This window comes from Taudactylus pleione, unplaced genomic scaffold (assembly GCF_031769625.1).
Source record: "Taudactylus pleione unplaced genomic scaffold, aTauple2 ptg000282l, whole genome shotgun sequence".
NCBI classification, from domain to species: Eukaryota; Metazoa; Chordata; class Amphibia; order Anura; family Myobatrachidae; genus Taudactylus; species Taudactylus pleione.
The window spans coordinates 1,149,819-1,170,231 of NW_028284684.1; the positions used below are offsets into that span (position 1 = coordinate 1,149,819).

Sequence of the window (20,413 nt, forward strand, 5' to 3'; positions counted from 1 at the left end):
GGTAAATGATAAGTCTGTTCACTTACAGGTCACGTGCCTAATATCATCAAGCTGCGAGCAGCTCTGAAATAGTACCTGGTTTAGATGTTTGGTCTCAAGCAGCTCTGGTATTGATACTCAGGTCAGCTTAATGACCGCTCCACAAGCCGCTGTCGGAGACACGCACAACATGTCAAGCAAAGTCCCAGTTCGACTATGTAAATGAAGTCAGGTGGCAATAGGTAAACCAGCAAACAGCATCCAACTGAAGGTAAATAGTAAGCAAGTGTCCTCTGAAAAAACCTCCAATTTGGAAGCAAAATCCGTCAAATAGAAAAAAGCCCCCAATACAGAAGCGAAACGCCTCAGTGGACACCTGTTTACTATATACTTAACAGCTTCCCGCAGCCCGATCGAGTGATGGTCACTTCAGAGGCCAGGTATCCGTGTCCACTGATGCAGACCCGGATCGTGACCCAAGCTCCCACTCCGCCCCCAAACGCTGCATGTCAATCACACTGCAGCTTGGGGGGCGGCGGGGGGTCTGTAAGAGTAATCGAAGGACTGGTTCTGACCATGCGCAAAACAGGTCCCTACACAGGCACAGACCCCTAACCATCGGAGATGTAAGCTCATCATCAGATGAATATCTCTGAATAAGCCCATAATGTACATAATTCCAGATTTACCTGGACTCATCTGAAAAGGGACGAAGGGTCTCATTCAGACCCGCTCACAAGCGGGTCGATGTTGAGGCCCTGCGCACGCAAGCCCCGGAGCGGGAGAGAAATTCCCTCGCTCCGGGGCTCACTACAAAAGGGGCGGCTGTTGATGGTCATCGACAGCTCGCACAGTTTTGTAGGCGGCCAAACGGAGGCATTCCCAAAGGAACGCCTGCCGTTTGGGGGTGGCCCCACTGACAATCACTCGTAATGTCAGTGGTGAGCTTCCGGATCTATTGGTCGAAAGCTGACTGGGGCTTGCGGCAGACGAGACCCTACTACAAGGGTCTCGTCGCAAGTCCTGATAGTCTTAACCATTGCGACCATCAACTTGGCCGCTCGCTAAAGCTGTGGGTGGTCACCCACAGCTTAGCGAGTGGCCAGGAGGCCGGATTTTAAAAAGGAAGCGGCCGCCCTCATTCAGAGCGAGCACTCGCATTTTGCGAGCGGCCCTGAATGAGGTCCTAAGCCCATGTGCAATATTAGCCCATGTGCAATATTAGGTTACGTAACCAAATACAGCAAAAGCCAGCAAGGGTTAAAAAAAAAAAGGAAAAAAAAAAAAGGACGTCTGAATTGGGGACTGTTCAGAGATCGGCAAAGCTGTAGAGCAAAAAGACCATTGTGTTTTAGGTGTAGATTTAACTGTGGATACCAGCCAACAGCAATCCGTGACAGACCGCATTTTTCAACTGAAGGGTTGTGACACGATTTCTAGGTGTGTTGCAGCCATAATAGGAGTCAAGATCCCTCTGGATAAAGTTATATGTCGACCTCCTGTTCAGTGCATTAGGAGAAAAATGGAGAGGAGCAGAAGGGCTATAGGAGAAAGGAGGAGTCCATTTTCCGTTATGGTACCTAGCAGTGGAGGATTTCACCTAGTGGCTGCAGGGCTGCAGCCCACCAGTAAAAATTCACCACCTCAGTGAGCCAGTTGCAGTCTGTGACTGCACTGGCTACACTGACTGGCAGTAGCCTTCCATTGGAAGTGCTACTTGCCAGTCACATAAACAGGCAGTCTCAGGGGGAGGTGTTAGGCTTAGGGGGTGAAGGGGGGAGGGTTAGTGTACTTACGGAGCCTACGTTGGCATGCTGACGATCGGGATGCCATTGTCGGTCTTTTGAACAGCGGCATCCGAACCGCCGGCATGCCGTATCACACCCAGAGAAATCGTGTATTTAGTTTCTGTCAGGGAATTGTAAACTCGCTCACCAGCTGTAGCTAAACTATAATTCCCACTATGCTCTTAGAGACCTAGGTTCGATAACAGCTACAGCAGCATCAAAGGAATAGTAGGTTCTGTCAAGACATGTAGGTTTCACTACATACGTTGGTTTTGAGAATAAATATCACAATAGAAGTTGGTTTAATGGGTAATATTTCAAAATTAGACTTAAATATTAGAAAAAACAAACAAAAAACAACTTACTTGGAAGCCTGGCCTGAGAACTGAGCACCAGCCTTGGAGACATAACATTCTGCTGAACTGCATGCTGAGAGGTCTGGGAATTAGCCTGATTTAGTTGCCTTACTGAAGTAGTTGCTGCAAAGGCTGTTGGTGCCTGTGGCCTTGGAGCACCCACTGAGATGTGAGACGTTTGACCCTGGGAGATAGGTACTGAGAGGGACATAACTAATTAGATATAGAAGAATGTCCAGATTAGATCAACAGTAGGTTCTAAAGGCACCCTAAATATAGATTTGCTGACTTGTGTATAGCATTTGATGAAACATATACAAGGCATAAATTAATGCTACTACACTGTACTATATACGAGCAAACTTGGGAGAGTTGTGGCAGCTACCACTTTGTCAAGCAGCATATATCTAATTCACATTTGATCATGCCCACAGTGACATTATAATTACACCACACCCACACCTTTCTATTAGGCCAAGCTTTGAAACTGCAGGATGATTATCGCACAGTAATAAAGGTGGGAGAACTCTGAAAGATAAACAAGAGAAACAGCAGTCTACAGAAAAAAGGGGCGCTCTGCAAGTATCAACATATAAATCACATAATAATCAAGATATTATGTGTTCACTTACACACAATATATACACACACACAAACAAAATGGAAATCATAAAAGAAATTTAAATAAGCATCTAAAAATATTCCAGTGGGGATTCACATTGCAGTTTTGTTATCAATAATAGAAACAAACTGGTCATTGCCAAGTGTGTATTAAGTTAAATTAAGCTGATTTTTAAACAATCCTTCATTTTTTATTTATAGATAACATTAAATCCTTCTATTAACTCCATTGTGGGACACTGCAAAGACACTCCCGACTTCCATATCCTCGTCCTGCTAAACACGCAATTATTTTCTAAACAGTCATTAAACAGAATGAGTGAGAGAGAGATTGTGAAAGAGAGAGAGAGAGAGAACATCAACCTGAAAGAAAAAACAGCCTAATAAAAAAATAAAAAAAAACTCAAAATCAGAGAGACACTGAAATATGAGAGTAAACGGAGTGACCAACAAAGGGTGGGAGTGCAGTGACCCCAAGAGAGAGAGTACCAAAAAGCCTATTTTTTACTTTCCTCCATTCTACAAAAGGGACACCGCCAATCATGGGAATGTCCCAAAGCTGCACCTAGGGGAGAGGACACTTAGCCAATGTTACGCATAACTGGCATCTCTATCCACAAAAACATTGATCTTCAAGAATTTGGTGAAAATATGAACAAAGGACCAAGTGGCCATCCAGCAAAGCTGCTCCAACGATGGACCGTGTTGCGCCGCCGGGTGCCGGACTATAGACAGTAAAAAAGGTAGACAATGTCTAGATAGACGACATAGGGGGAGGGGCCCTAGATTGCACACCCTAAGCACAATGTGAGGTGCTACCTGCTGAGACTAGACACCAGATGTTAGACAGTCAATAGGTCGACAGGGACAAAGGGTCGACACACTAAAGGTTGACATGTACAAATGGTCGATAGGGTAAAAATGTTTTTTTTAGGGTTAGGCACAGGCACTTACCCTGATGGTTAGGCACTAGAAGGGCCATTTAGGGTCAGGCACTAGTAGGGGCAGTTAAGGTCAGGCCCATACCCCGACAGTTAGGGTTAGGCACCAGGAGAGAGGGTTAGGGTGAAGATTAGGGCTAAAAAAATTTTTTTGTCCCAGTCGACCTATTGACTGTAACATTATTATTATTATTATTATCAGTTATTTATATAGCGCACACATATTCTGCAACGCTTCACAGAGAATATTTGGTCATTCACATCAGGCCTTGTCCCAGTGGAGCTTACACATGCGCACACCCACTAGGGTTAATTTGTGTTGGGAGCCAATTAACCTACCAGTATATTTTTTGGAGTGTGGGAGGAACCTGGAGTACCCGGAGGAAACCCACGCAAGCACAGGGAGAATATACAAACTCTGCTCAGGTAGGGCCGTGGTTTGATCTGCCAGAGATTATGTCACAAGAAGAAAACTGCCAGTGGGAAGGAGCATACAATCATGCCAAAGTAGGTAGGTTCTGCAACTCTGGAAGCATCATGTCAAGATATGTATCTTTCTTCCTGGCGGAGGAAACTGTGCAGCGGCCACCCGTTTCCGGACAGCCCTGAGGCAATTTAAGCACAGCACTGGGAAGTCTAGTGAAATACCATGGAAGAGGAATGTTTTTTCAGACACACTGGCGAAAGAAACAAAAAATACGCAAACACTGCAAACCACAATCAAATACAATAAGGAGCCTATTCATGATGTTAATTGTCGGGGTTCAAACGGACCTCGATAATTAACATTGTAATTCGCCGCGGCCACCGAAGCAATTCAGCATTGTTCAGCTGCCCCCCGTGAGCGGCTTCACTGCTCCTTTTCGCGAGCTGTTCCCTCCCGAGCGGCTTCACTGCACCTGTCGGAGCAGTGACGGCAGGTCAGGCATGCGCACAAGAGACCCGACGTCCGGCGGAAGGAGCCGTTCAGGGGTGGAGGGACCCGAAAAGGATCCCTTCTCGCAACCCGGACCTACTTCCCATAGGGAAGAGTGGGTTGCGAACCCCAAGAGGGGGCATTCGCCATTTTCAAAATATATTTTCGGAGCTTGATGAATTCTGTCCCCATATTAGTGTACACAATTGCAGGTGAAAATGTGCTCTTTCACCTGCTTTTGTGACAATTAAGTGATGATGAATAGGCCCCCAAGAGTGAAGCAACAGAGAAGCAAGCCTCAAATCTGGTAAAAAGTACAAATGTGCACAATAAAACCGCACAGTTCATAACACAAGGAATCACACACAAGCGGACAGAAGCAGAAGCACAGTGTTCCCAGCACAGAAAGAGCAGAGTAAAGTGCACAGTAATGTTCAGAAGAGCAAAAGCAGCTACAGATAGCACTCAAAAACCCTTGGCGCAAAGAAAGGAGGAGAGCTCGGTCACTCCAGGAATGCTCCTTATCATATGCATTAGCTATGGCAGCACAGCACTAATTTGCTGCAGGGAATAAGGGTGTACCCAATGGGGGCCAGACGCAATATAAGCTCCTCTCCACTCTTTCGCCCCTCAAAATGGCACCGGAGGTCTAGCTTGCTGAAAAGAACCCTGGGGGAAGAGACCGAGACAAGCCCCATCTTAATTCCAGTGGGAGAGACGGAGTTGCGCTAAAGTTCACGGGACATGGTCCCAGGGTATAGTGACAAGAATTGCAGCTAACCTGAGGCGTATGGACCCCGAACAAGCAGAGACCAGGACACCAAAAAGAGTTTGATGAAGCATCCCCGGGTACAAAATGACCCTCCCCGAGATCCTGAGGAGTAACACGTAATTCTTCATCTTAGAGAACAGCCCCCTAGTTATCAAAGAGTGACTAGAAAGGGGCAGCCTGTGATATGGGTGCCCCACCTGACCTAGCCTCTGAAAAATAGCAGGGGGCACTGAGTGTCTAGCAGAACCCAGTACCCTAGTGGAAGCTGACCGAGTGGCACTGTAAATGAGGCTGCACTTACCAAAGAGCGCAATGGCAGCACCACACAGCTTTTCTAGTGTGGCACAGACTTTAATCCATAACCTTTTAGACACCTTGTAGGGGGTGAAGATTGATCTTCAGTAGTGCCCATTTAACATCTAAATTTATGGGTGCAGCCTGTCTTAGTGTTTTTATCACTTTCCGATAAATGTAGTACTTGTCACCACTACACAAGTGCTCATTACATTTAGCAGATTATTTGTATAGACAACACATATTACACTTGCATTGTTAGCCACCTTCTGGGCAGCTATGAATATTCATGAGTAGTAAAGAACATGAGCAGTAAAAAGTCTTCTAGTGCTTCTGAGAAACATCCTGAGGCATTATCAGGAGCCAGTTTTAGTACCTTGACACTGAAGGATCACATGACATTATAAGAAAAAAGTCTACATACAGTAGCAGCTAATGTAAAAACTACCCTAAGCCATTTATGGATGACATTGAGGGAAACAATGTTATGTTATACTGATGGCTGTTCTATTTATTTTATATTTACAAAAACTACATGGCACATACACCTTAACCGTATTCCACCTTCAATACTAGATAGACAGCAGAAACAGCATTTAAAAATGTACCTTTAGTAGCCTGGGGCACAGCAGGTGTGGTGGCTGGTGACCTTTTGAGTGGGGTGACTGCGGCTGTAGTAGTCACTCCACGTGTTGCTGGTGTACTTGGGAAAGCAACTAACCGCCCTTCAGGTTTCTGGCCATAAAGGACTGGCTCAAACAACCTACAAGATAAAATAAAGATATATAGATAATTGCCATATATATTGAACTAAGGAGACAGGTTACCATTTTGAAATATCAAAGTCTATTACCTGCTGGGTTTAATTTTAACTTGATTGGGTCGAGGTCCAGGATCAGGGTTGTTATACAGCTCTTGAATCAGTTTTCGAGATACTTTCTTTTTAGGAAGTACCTGAGCTTCATAACGGGTCATTTTATTCTCCATCCCAATTAAATCAAATAGGGACAAGTCTGTGTTCTGGATGAAAAAAATAAAATACAAGGGAAGTTAAATCTAACAACAATAATTCAATATAACAAATACTAAAAATTACTTCTCTATAAGAAGTCTATACAGACTAGTCTGATTAATATATAAAAACCAAAACTGCTATATTGCTGTTGTATATATAAAAGGTCCCTGTTGGGAACCACATATATTTTTTAAGAGAAAAATGTCAAAAGACACAGTGATCTCACCGGACCATTGTTCACTTGGTAAAAATATTAGTCCACCATCTCCGACCTCCAGGTCTTTGAGCAAGACAGATATTTATTTGAAGTCCTCCGTATAATGCGAGTAGTTTCTATTGTGACTTATTCCTCAACATTAGAGTTGCTCACTAAGGGTTAACTTATAGTAATAACAATGTTGTACAATGTTTTATATAAGCATTCAGAATTTAGCTGTAACAGTATCCTCCACAACGTTGTAGAGATACGGTTTGGGATGGTTAGTAAAGGAGATAAAATGAGTTTGAATCCCAAAAAATGTTTTTGCTCACATAAATTAATAAAGTTTATTCTAGTTTTATATCTATATTGATATTTATTTTGCATAAAGAGATGGAACGTCCTTTAGGGGATGATTTCAAATATACATTTATATGCTAAGAGATCAAGATACCAAATTGTATGGTTTAGAGTTTTTACTTAAGTTTTGTATGTAGGAGGTACAATTATGAGAACACCTGTAGAATCAGGTGGAGACTAATTGATGAATGAAGTAAGTAATTAGAAATGAGAATGGCAGGTATAAAATGAGACACTGTGCTCTATCTCATTTCACTCTTTGATAAAGCTTCCTAGACTGGAAGCGAAATGTGTCAGTGATCACAAACTGCTACAAGCTGCTATTTTGCATTTCCTGCATACCAGACATTACTTCAAACATCTGACTCTCTGAGTACATGAGAGCTGGCTGCAACACGATTACCACCCTCTGGTTGGTGACGCTGGATTTGGATAAACACGCGGACTGGTGAAGGCTGTCACGAGCTGACTCTTACAGCCTCCGGACATGTGGGGCTATGGATCAGTGAGTCATCAGCTCCAAATTGGGAGCAATTACACCAGCAGCCAGTTCTTCTAATCTTACGAAGCCCAGCAAGTGCCACATTGCTGCAAGACCTAGAGGTGATTGTATCAGCAGCTTCTCCTCGCATTAGATAGAGGACTTCAAATAAATATCTGTCTTGCTCAAAGACCTGGAGGTCAGAGACGGTGGACTAATATTTTTACCAAGTGAACAATGGTCCAGTGAGATCTCCGTGTCTTTGGACATTTTTCTTTCTTCTGTTTTTGAGATTACCTTGGGTAATCTTGTTTTGGGTTTTCACAGACCCCTAGGTGTGTGCAGCTATCTTATATATACACACACATATTTTATTTATTTATTTATTATATATATATTATATATATATATACACACACACATACATATATACAGCAATACTAGCGCCAAGCTGACAAAGATTTTTTTTCTTTTAATAAAACAAAAAAGCCTGCTGCAGTAAGAAATGGAGGAAATTGCTAACCCCACAAAACCACTAATACAGACACAGCAAGCTGCACTGGTAATTTCTACAAAAATCAGAAAATGTATAAAAGTTGAAACATATATTTAAAACAATCTGATAAAAAACATATTCGAATACATTTAAGACCATGCCAGTCAATGGTACAATTATTAGTAATAACCGAAACTATGTATATATCACACAATTCCAACATTAGATACAATAGACTGAAACATTATGCAGAAATACTGTCAATATTATAAGTACATATTGTGTATAAGATTTCCATACTTTTAAATGTGTCCAGCTTAGAGTCCACTTAGGTTATTTGCATATACAAATGAAGGAGAAGCAGGTATAATAATTGGTTTGCCCGGTTATATTCGGAAGTGTTTATCCTTATATCAGGAAAAACAAAAACTCTGGACCACAGTCCCAGTATGTGCGATTTAGTTGAGTTACCTGCTTTCCAATCAAAGTGAGGAGACTCATGGCCTGATTCAGAGCCGCTCGTAAGTGGCCGCTCGTTCGCTCCGAGCGATGTTCGCACATCTGCGCATGCGTATGGGTCGTAATGCGCATGCGCCAACCAGTCATTGCGGTCGGAAATCGAGCGCTTGCAAAATAGCGAGTGCCTGCTAATTTGAGTGACAGGATGAGGAGTTTGTGGGTGGTAACAGGGGAAGGTGCTTGAAAACGGGGAGTGGTGATCCGAACGCAAGCGTGCCAAACAGTCAAAACGGGCGTTTTAAGGGTGTGCATAATTAACAAAGTAGCGTCATCGACCACGTCACTTGGTTGTTTCTTAGCCTGAACTGTTCGCATGATTGCGGTAGGAAAATCCTACCACAAGCACTGCGAGCAGTTCAGACGCCTTTCGAAGTACTCGATTAATCAAATAAATAGCGGAGATGACGTAGGATGCGAGCGGCCAGGGGGTGTCTTTACAAAATAGCGAGCGCATGTTTCGTTCACTCGCTCAGACATAGAAGCGTCAACAGACCGCAAAGAGCGAGCGCTCAATTAAATAGCCGGACCCTTTTTCTGAACGAGCGAGCGCAAATAGCGTCCGGCTCTGAATCAGGCCCTCAGTTGATATAGTTACACTAGTGGAATTAATTCTGGACACTTTTAGGAAATTTTGAAAAATTTGCGTTTAGTCATTATTTTTACATTATAAATCACTTATAATTTATATTCCAGTCGAAGTATATGTGAGTGAGCATAATTACTATTTATTTTTAAGTTATCATTTGTCAAATTTCCAGTGAAAAATTCAGTAAAACCACAGTTTTACAGGTATGCTGTTATTACGGAAAAAAAAATATGCAATTTCAGCAATACACAAAATTAATATTTCATTGGCTATCCTCTGTTTTTAAGAACAGCTTTGATTAGTCGAGACATCGAGTGAACCAGGCGTCCCAGCTCTACAGGTGAAATCACGTGGTTCCAGGCATGGATTATGGCTTCGACCAGCTCTCTCTTGTTACTTGGATTTTTTCGTGATACCATCACTTTAAGCCTTGACCAAAGATTTTCTATCGGATTTAAATCCAGACTATTTCCTGGCCAAGGCAAGACAGTGATTTGGTGATCACCAAACCACTTCATGGAACGGTTGGCGGTGTGGCATGGTGCTCTACCCTGATGACAGATACACTTCCGTGGGTCAATTTCGAACAAATCCTCGATTGTGGGCAACAGTTTCACCTCCAGCACTGCTTCTTGATACTTTTTGGCATGGATATTGCATACAACGACAGCCAAACGTCCCACACAATGGCTGGCCATGATGCCCCACACCATCACACTCACCGGGTGCTTCATAGTTGCTGTGGTGCACTCGGGCAAAAGATCTTCCCCAGGCCGATGCTGAACAAATTTCACTCCATCACTCCCGAAGATGCCGATTTTGGTCTCGTCACTCCAAATAATCTTGTCCCAGTCTTCTTCTGTCCACTCATTGTGTGCCAGAGCCCAATCTATAAGTTTCTGCCTGTTTCTGGTTTAGATACGGCTTCTTTCTCAGGGTCCTAGCTCGCAAACCAAAACCGTCAAAGTTTTTTTTCGTATGGTTCGGTCAGAAACTTGGACACCATATGTTTTCATTATGTTGTTGATGGCTTTTGCAGAACTTTGACAGCCCTGCAGGGCCAGATGACAGATTCTGCGCTCATCTTGTTTTGTAAGCATGGGCTTTCTCCCAGTTCTTGCAGCCGATTTTGTTGATCCACTGCTCACAACCCTTATGCAGAGTTTCCTTACACCTGACTTCGTTGCCCCACCACCCAACCTCTTTGCAATTTCCTTGTAGGAATACCCTTCCCCACGAAGCATCATGGCTTTGCCTCTCTTCTCTGCCGGCGGTCAGAATCCCGACACCGGGATACCGACTGGGTTAGGAAACTGTCGCTAGGTATCCTAACCCTCTCCGGTGCCTGAACCTACTCCCCCCCCCCAGTGCCTAAACCTAATCTCCTCCTGCCTGCAACCCTAAACCTAACCCTCCCCCCATAGTGCCTAACCCTAACACTCCCCCCTATCCCTGCTACTTACCTACAGGATTCCGGCGGTTGGGATTCCGGAGGTCGGGTTGCCGGCGTCGGCATTCTGACCCCCGGTATCCCCGAGGTCGGGATACTGAACGCACCCAGTCTAAAGTCAGGATTACTTAATTTAGATGACACATGGGCAGAAATCAAAAATTGGTCCAAGGAGCCCTGGAGTCATGACATATGCGAGAGGGAGACCCACGTGGAGAGTCGCCCTGTACCGAAACGCCTCTACAGAGTGTCACGCCTGAGGGTTGGTTTGGGCAGGAACAGGCATGGGAGGATGAAGAGGAGACTTGGGAGGTGTGAATAAACCGGGGTGGTTTGCGCCAGAACTTCCTCATGTATTGCTGTGAGAAGATAGAGGATCTGCAGCGAATGATGGGCCCAAAGGCAAGAACAAGAATGGAATGTCTTTAACTAAACAGCAGGTTGGAATGAGAACTGGAGTTTATACTGAATGAATGAGCAGAATTGGATTGCGACCGATGATGCAGGATTGAGAGTTGGATCAGTTTAAGATTGATGTTGATGATCTGAAGAACTTGACTGGTTTGAGACCGATGTTGAAGAATTAAGGAACTTAATTAATGAGTCCAATGTTGGAAGCATCGGATGCGACCAATGGTTGGAGGTATCGGCTGGAACAGACGGTGGCTGTAAGAACAATTCTCATTGGTAAAAACCAGACTGATGTTCAAGATGGTATAGGAGACTTATTTAGCGGATATAACGGACTAGGACCATTCAGATAGAGTACTTGGGAGCTCAGCACTGAGGTGTAACTTCAGCAAGAAGCGACGTTGTACTGGCAACAGAGGCCAGTCTGGCAATGGAATTTATAGGGGAGAATCCTCAAAAATTGAATGCTGTGATCAGGTGGTCTCAGAGCAGCTCTGTGAGTGGAGGAAGAGTGTCAGGTGACAGAGTCCAACATTGGCTGTGCCCATGCTGTTGTTTAGGAGGGAACTCTGGTGTACAGCCTGTGTGCCATATTGCTGGGAAGACACGTTGCTCGCAAGAGGCTGCGGAGAGCCATCTCCATGCTCAGTAACAGGACACTGAGCAGACGGGACAGGAGCAGCACAGACCGACCATTAGCACCAGCCTGGAGTGATGTGCAGCATGAGCGGACCTCTGTGCTATTCTGGACAGGCACCGGAGTGGTAAGAAAATGGTTTTAATAGTGAGAAGCGTGACACAGAGGAGATATCTAACAGAAATGTTGAGAAAGGAAAAGTAACTACACCAAATCCAATGTTCGAAACAAGGTTGATATAAAGTTGCCAGACAAGGTTGGAGATGTATGGAGGTTGCACATAAATCACACCTTGAAAGATGATCAGTCGATAGCCAGATCAAGTTAATAGCTCAGTTTTTTCTGAACAAAACCAAGAATACTGAGACCTGAACCCTTAAAACATTATAAAAAAAAAAAAAAAAAATGTCCAATATGCTTCCTGCAACAGCAGAATCCGGTCCAACTGCAAGTAAAATAGGAAACCCCTATGCTTCGTGCCAGGAGGTTTAAGTCTGCCACTCTACGGGCGAGTGATCTTTGCTCTACTATATAACTTTTTTACTAAAAGGCTCCACCGCAAATATATATCCTTAGTTGTTCAGGTTACCACGTATATTACACCTTCATTGTAACAGTATTTATCAATTTTAATAATAAAGTAACCAGCTCCTCTGTACAAGAGTCACTAAATACTTTTATTTACACTAACAGGTCCCTAAGCACTAACTAGAACACTGATATTTATCTTTCATACTTTCAGAATAAATGACACAATGTATTTAAATTCAAATGACAGCATAACCCATTCTGATGAAGTGGGCAGATGCCACGTGAAACATCAATATAATTATGTTATAAGATCACTCTAAGTCAGAAACAGGCTACTGTACAAACACACATTGAGATCAATTGTATATTTTTTAATGTATCATTAATAAACGAAATACTTTATCAACTTGGTGGATCATGCTATGCAGTATTCGGAGACCGTGGCTCTGTCCATGATCACTGCAAAAAGGTAGTGGATGCATTTCTGAATATATTTAGCAGAGTAAAGCTGGATACACTCCAGATCAGACGGTTTATACAATTCTATTTGAAACCTGGTCACAGATTGTGCATCCAGACAACGTGTACACAAATGTCCAATTTTGCTGCATATCTCCAATTTGCATCTTCTGAAACAATCAGCTGAAAGTATTGTATTGTCGAATACACTCTTCCAATCTTTGGCAGACCGGCTGCTATGACAGTGATGAATTGGGAGAAGAATTGGGCAAACCAGTCTCAGGAACGTACACACTACTAAGTTGGTCTGGCGACTGGAAATCTCTTTTGACAAGACCAGACGACCAAGATTTAATAAAACCAGAGGTCTTGTGAGTGTACAAACTCTAGCAATGTCTGAGCAACTGGTAGATCTGAGGTTCATTATACGCTGGCGGGGAGGGAACTGTTAGGTGAAAATCCAAGAATACAGAAGAAGTCCATAACTGGAACCAGCCCATAACCCAAATATGTGTGGTAGCAATCCTAACAGATGCAAGGTACTACATGGTATTCGCTATGGTTATAAAGTTGGAGTAGACCTACCAAAAAGATGGTGCAGTACCAAACATCCACTTGAGAGCTAACTTTACAGGCATTGAAATACTCTGGCGAGTGCTCCAGTGCAGTATGGACTTGGAACAGTATTAAGCCATACGTAGATGGATAGTTAGCAGCACCTGGTGGTTTATTTGAGCAGGAAACTGTTGTACGGTAGGTGTGGTATGTCTGAGGCAAAGTGTTTATTGTGAGGGCAGCAAGTCAGTGCTAATAGAATAGTCCACATATCACTCTGGTGACTGATCAAAACTCAAAAGTGGCTGCAACACATATTGGGGAATTGGAAAATTGGGGTTCAGATTTATGAATTTCATAGTATCCATAAGCAAGGAAAAGCCTGTAACGCAGAAAGACTGTCCCAGTAGGAGGAGTTGGTTCCCCTTGTAACTGGCAAACTCAGTAATCCTAGAGACTGCTGATGGCCCGCTTTGAGATGTTTGGAGTGAGGCTAGGTCCTCGGGCAGAACAATTTTTAACCTAAAGGCAGAACTTACGGCACCTTGAGTACTAAGTCAATGAAAGCAATAATGGAAGAAGTGAGCCTATGTTTACTGTATTAAATGTATCACATGTAAAATTGTTTGAATGGAGGTGGAGTGGCAGGTGGCATCTTTGGGTATTACCTGATATTTAGAGCTACTGATGAACAACAAACAGTACTATGCCTAAAGACCATTGCTGTATTACTGCTATATATCTTTTACCTACAGTAAAAAAAAGTCTAATGCTCAATCCATCTGCCCGCTGCCCTTTTGTAGTACCTGGCTTGGGTATTCACTGTGCACGCTCATACCAAGCATTCAAAACCTAAAAGTAAGCAGTCAGGAGGAAGCAGCTACAATCACCAGTAAAAAGGTGCTGCAGCAGCTAAACACCACCCAGAAAGCAGCTGATCCGATTGTCAGTGAAGGATCCTGGTGGTGTCAGAGACTATTCAACTTAGAGTAGCATCATGGTGTGCAGTTAACACTTATAGTCAGTGTGGATATATACCAATAGCAGTAATCAGTAATAGAGGGTTATTGAGAGAAAAATCCTCAAGATGAAACTGTAAGCATCAACCATGTTTTGCTGCATCTCTCACCAAAATAACTATTATACCAAATTTACTCATGTAATGAAGGGTTGACCTTTAATAGCTCCCCCCCACCCCCTCCCCTCCCGGAAGGCAAAGAAAATATAAGCCAATAAATAATCATTCAAAAAGATTACAGCACAAGCGACCAGGAAAGTACGCTTGTTCTCTCACCTTCCATGGATCATACTCCATTGCTCGAAGCACTAGTGATGCAGTCTCATAATGTAGAGTGTCACACGCATAAGAGGAATATCCAGAACGTGGATCAACCAGATCTGGATGGTTACATATTCGCTGTAGCTGTGTTAGGACATGAAGAACGCTGACAAAATGTCCTCCCTTCAAGGAATCCTGTGTCCTATCCAAGAATAAATGGATGTCTGTTTTATTGCAAAAAGTACAAGACACACTATAACCACAGAAAAGGTTCCCAGAACAAAATATTTTCTACAAATTTGTAACTTTATTTTATAACGCACACATATTATGCAGCGCCTTACATAGAATATTTCATGTATATCAGCCCCCGGCCCAGTGGAGCTTACAATTTATATTCTCTAGACACACATACATACAGTTTTCATCAGCAGAAAGTAGCCTAGCAGTATGTTTTTGGAGTGTGGGAGAAACCTGGCACACTCAAGAGGAAGCCCACACAAACACAGGCATAATCCACACAAACACAGAGATAACCTACAAACTCCACACAGATCAGCCATGACTGGGAATTGAACTCACAACCTTAGTACTGTGAGGCAGTAATGCTAACCAATACACCAAACGTGCTACTCCCAAATCAAGTATAAGAACAAACATTGCCATGTTTCCTTAATTTTTGTGTACATCTTCTAAAAACTTTGATTTGAAGACTAATTTCTAAATTATGAACCTAAGCAGACTAATGAAACATGTTCAGTCCTCTAAAAGCTCTCTTACCCAGGCTGCATCATAACATCCTCATACAGGACCTTCTGTCGATTAGATAGCTGGCACTTCAGCACGTGCTCAGATTTCTTGGTTAGCTGCCTCTCCACATCTCTCTTGGTCCGACGCAATATAAAGGGCTGAGTAGACTGTAAAAAGAACACAAATGTTACTGTTGTAACAGAACCCATAAAACATAGTGACATATAAACAAATGAAAGGAGTTTTCCACCTCCTTCTAAGCTTTTCAACTATGTACAGTGGCAAGAAAATATGTGATCCCTTTGGAGTTACCTGGATTTTAGCATAAATTGGTCATAAAAAGTGATCTGATCACAAGAGTAGACAAACACAAACTACTTAAACTAAAACACATACATTACAGTACTTTTCTTGTCCATATTGAACACGTCTTTTTAAAATTCGAAGTAAGGCTTGGATAAAGTATGTAAACCCTGCCTAGGACAACTTCTAAAAAAGAAAATTGGCATCAGGAGTTAGATAATGTGGTATCCAGCCAATGAGACAAATGGAGGTGTTGACCGAGTTGCAGTGCCCTATAAAAACCATTCACAAATGGTTTTTATTGGAGGTGATGACGCACTCAGGTTAGCAGGAGCGCGAGGAGGAGGGCGGACAGGGTATTTAAATAGGGTTAGGAGAGCTCATCACTAAGCTTCTGAGGAAGGACCGCAGCGTCCGAAACATGTTAAGCCTGTGATGAGAGAGACTGTTTGCTTCCCTGTGGCGTTGCAGTACTATCGTTTCCACCTACTTTTGGGGATCTCTGGTAATTCCTGGGACTGTTGAGAACCTTAAGCTACAAACCATCTGAAGTGGTAGGAGGGAACGATCTGGGTCAGCAACCATACTTGGGGTTACCACTTTAGTAGTTATATGCGGTTTGAGGTTTTATACCATGTGAGTGCAATGTGTGAATGCATTCTTTTTACTATCATAGCCACGTGTTGCAGTATGATTTTCTTTTTTTTTTTTTTTTATAAGATTACTGATTCATAAGAACATGATTGAATGAATCTGTATCATCTACCCCTAATAAAGGATCCAAGATTATACAAAGAAGGGGGTAAGAACGGTCATTCGTTTTTGGATGGATTTTTAACATAACATGTAACTGTGAACAGATGTAAGACTATTTCTTTGACAAGTGTATGAATAATTTGCATTATCCAATCATAATTAGCACCATTTCACAGCCTTATTGTATTTTCAAGTGATGTGAATTTAGCCTCGAACAAAAGAGATCCCAGATGATTTAAGATTAAAAATTTACTTGCATAAAGATGGAAAGTAATATTCAGCACAAGAGTAGAAACTTTTAAATGGCGCGGTACACACCAAACCTGCAGCAGGTGAAGTATAAGTAAAACACCTTTACTCAAATGGAATTAACGGAAAAATAAATTATTAAATTCACACAGCACTTTTTGATGTTAGACGTAGGTTTAAAGTTAATATAAACCAATTAGGTTCCCAAAATAAAGGTATTGAGACCAGATGATCAAACAATGATCATATTTATTTCACAACAAAAAGAAGATAATAGATAAATAACAAACAATGCCGTGTTAATGGTATCAATTGACAATCGAATATAACAATATAAATAAAGATATAATGGGATCTTTGTAATCATACCAAAATAGGCCCGTGGTGTGCGCTTGAAGGAGGACATAACGTCCGAAATGCATTGTGCAGCTGCCATGATGAATACACACACACACACACACAGGGCCTGTTTTGGTATGATTACAAAGATCCCATTATATCTTAATATATAGTGTTATATTTGATTGTCAATTGATGCCATTAACACTGCATTTTGTTTATGTATTATCTCTGTTTTTTTAAATAAATGTGATAATTTGTTTGATCATCTGGTCTCAATACCATTAACTTAGGAACTTAATTGATTTATATTAACTTTAAACCTACATCTAACATCAAAAAGTGCTGTGTGAAATAATTTATTTTTCCAATAAAGATAGAAAGTGTTACAAAAGTATCTCTAAAAGCTATCATGTTCATCAGTCCATCAGATGCACCAGGTCAGAGAGCGACACCCCAGGCAGGAAAGAGGAACTGCCCTGGTTGTGACTGGTGCAGGGTGCTAAAATGAAGACTATCTTACCATGGACTGATGAACATCAAAGCTTTTAGAGATACTTTTGTAACACTTTCCATCTTTCTGTCACTCTACTTTTATAATTACCCGATGCAATCTTATTGAAATGGTGTGTCTGTATTCTTGGTCTTGGTCACTGCCATCCTTCACTGGGAAGTCCAAGTAGGATCTGGACAGGCCTGGAATGAGGAAGTGCACCATAGTCCACAGGTCCTTCCATGTGTGCGGTAACGGAGTGTCCCTGAGAAGAAGCCTGCGCTGACTGAGAAAAAAAAAAAAAAATTTGATATTTTGTTGTAATTATATCCCAAGTCCATGAATACATTATAGAACTGTACTTGCAAACATGGTAATGCACACGATGAAGAGGATGGTTAGACACTAAGCCTTATAAGTCTCTAAGGGCTGCAAGTTCTGATCAAGTCAATAAAAAAAAAGTTCTATTGACCCAAGTTTACCCCAAGCAATATACAGTCCACCCTGCACCACTATGCTCTGCAACGAGGTAAGTTGATGGGATAAGGCCATGGAGGAGGGGGGATACAAATCCAGAACTGCCTATAGAAAGAAAGTGACCCAAGAGAGACAAAACACTCTAAGGTTAAAATTCCTGTCAGAACACAAAGCGAAGTCCGCCAAGTGGTGATCAACTCTTGAAGAGGAGGGCTTACAGGACTACAGCATAGTCCGAATGACCGACCTGGAGAACCCTTTAGCACTCAAGACTGATGCTCGGAGTTCCGTGATGTTGATCGATAGACTCTCGGAACCTGTCCGACCCTGGGAGGTTGTCGACAGGTTACTGAACCCCACCCTCAAAGACATGCATTGGTGGTGAGAAGGACCCAGTGCTGAATCTCAAAGGGAACAGCCCTTGTCTAAGCGGGACGCCTGGACCACCAGAGGGTGAGCCGATCCTCCCAGGAGAGGATGATTGCTTGTGAGCTGCCCTATTCCACCGGGACAGAACCTCCATTCGAAGAGGTGGGTGTGAAACTGGGCATTCTCTACCAAGTTGAAGGAGGAGACAAGCGAGCCCAGGTTCCACATGCAAGAGTGTATTGAGACTAAGCGACTACTTAAGAGCTCGCAAATCTTGGCCTGTAGTTTCCAAAGCTTTTCTGGCAGGAGGAAGACTGCTCAACCCTGGAATCCAGCAAGGCCCCCAGATAGTACATCTCTTGCAAAACAAGGAGGATTTCTTCCAAACGATGACCCCACCGTGGGACTGGAGGAGATCTATATAGAGACAAATGTGTTCCGAGAGAACATCCGGAGGTCGAGCAAGAATCAGAAGATTGTCTAGAAAAATTAGAATCCTGATACCGCTGCAACGTAAATGAGATTCCATGACTTTCGTGAAGACCCGAGGGGCCGTGGAAAGACCAAATGACAATGTCTGAAATTGGAAATACTCCTCCTGGACCGCAAGCCCGAGGATGCTCTGGTGACTGAGCTAGATAGGAACATGTAAAATTAGTTTGGAGGTCACTCCCGAAAGGCTTGGGCGTACCCAAGGAACACCACCACCTCACACCCAGGTGTCCGGCATGGTCGCCATTCAGGTGTCGGAGAACCGCAGAATTCAGCCTCCCATGCTGGGCCTCACCAGGTGGAGGCCCGAAAGGCAGGCTTGCAAGTAGTCTTAAAAGGTAGGACAACTGGTAGACCAGGGCTGTTTAGCTCAGGGTTTGGAACTCTTGGAAAAGTAACCCTGAGTTCTCAAGAAAGGCTGGCTTTTGACCTTTCCTTGCGGACAAAAGAAGCAAATATTAGACAGTCTTGACCTAGGGGTTGCCGCAGTAGGAAGGAAGGATGTCTTGGATGCCGTCATCGTGGCTACAATCTTGTCCAAATTGGGACCCCAGAGAATGCCTCTTGAATACAGAAGAAACTCTAGGGCTTTCTTAAGCTGGGTACATACTTAACGATGCGTGTACCCAGAGATGCGACGGACAACCACACCGCCAAAGGGCCGACATATCGGGCGTCCGGTATGCATTACATAATCCGGTGCCTGACCGCAAAATATGCAGGCACCAGCCGCATCCCGCTGCAGTGGGGCGTCAGCCGGATTGTCAAATTGAGCTGCATGTAGGAACGATCTGATGAGGTGACTGGCGACCACACCGGAGCATGCCTGCTCGTTTGTAGTGCATAGAAACTGGCGGATGTCAACGATGTGTCGGCCCGATCCACTGGATATTGACATCTTGGAGGTTAGATCACCAGTATCTATTGCTGCCTCTCCTAGATAAGATGTGCACCACTAACGCCAATAGCTCATTCTTATGGATGGGTGTCTGCCCAACCTCCAATGGCTTTAGCCACATAAGCGAAAGCCAGGGCTAGACATGCGATAGCACCTGCATGTGTATAAATCCCATTGAAAGATGATTCAAACTTCCTATCTGTCGGATACTAAGGGGATGCCGTATTTGGAATAAGAAGGTTAGAGTTCTTGTCTAGGCAGACAAAGTGAGCATCCACCTGAGGAGGAAACTCCCATGTTAGCTGATCTGCAGCAGGTAGAGGATAGAAGGAGGCAATAAACTTCGAAACATGGAAGCACCTTTTAGGATGAGGTCAACCCTCCACTAGAAGGGCCTCTAGCTAATGCTTAAAGACTGGAAAGCTAGCCATAGGCATCTGCTCGGCATCTTTGATGCTGAGGACAGCCATTATCAAGGCCGCTACATCCATCCTCGGTAGGGAGTGCTCCGGGATAGAAGAGGTTTCAGCATCTGAAGCATTGGACATAAATGTCCTTGTGAGCTGAAGAAACCTCAGAGTCCAAATCATAACCGGACAGGGGTGTAGAACTATCTAGTCTGGATGGTCTGTGCCTGAAGTAC

At 43.2% G+C, this 20,413-nt stretch overlaps 1 protein-coding gene across 4 annotated transcripts in view; it reads right to left on the minus strand.

The window, feature by feature from the left end:
• The window catches only part of LOC148512088 (E1A-binding protein p400-like), a 206,846-nt gene that overhangs the window by 136,075 nt on the left and 50,358 nt on the right, over nt 1-20,413 (minus strand). For all 4 annotated transcript variants that reach the window (XM_088482083.1, XM_088482082.1, XM_088482081.1 and 1 more), the window contains exons 16-21: nt 17,646-17,820; nt 15,425-15,561; nt 14,660-14,846; nt 6,520-6,686; nt 6,275-6,429; nt 2,132-2,320 (exon numbers count right to left, since the gene is read on the minus strand). In XM_088482083.1, the coding sequence (XP_088338209.1) occupies nt 2,132-2,320; nt 6,275-6,429; nt 6,520-6,686; nt 14,660-14,846; nt 15,425-15,561; nt 17,646-17,820 (1,010 nt within the window). The remainder of the gene's footprint in view (nt 1-2,131; nt 2,321-6,274; nt 6,430-6,519; nt 6,687-14,659; nt 14,847-15,424; nt 15,562-17,645; nt 17,821-20,413) is intronic.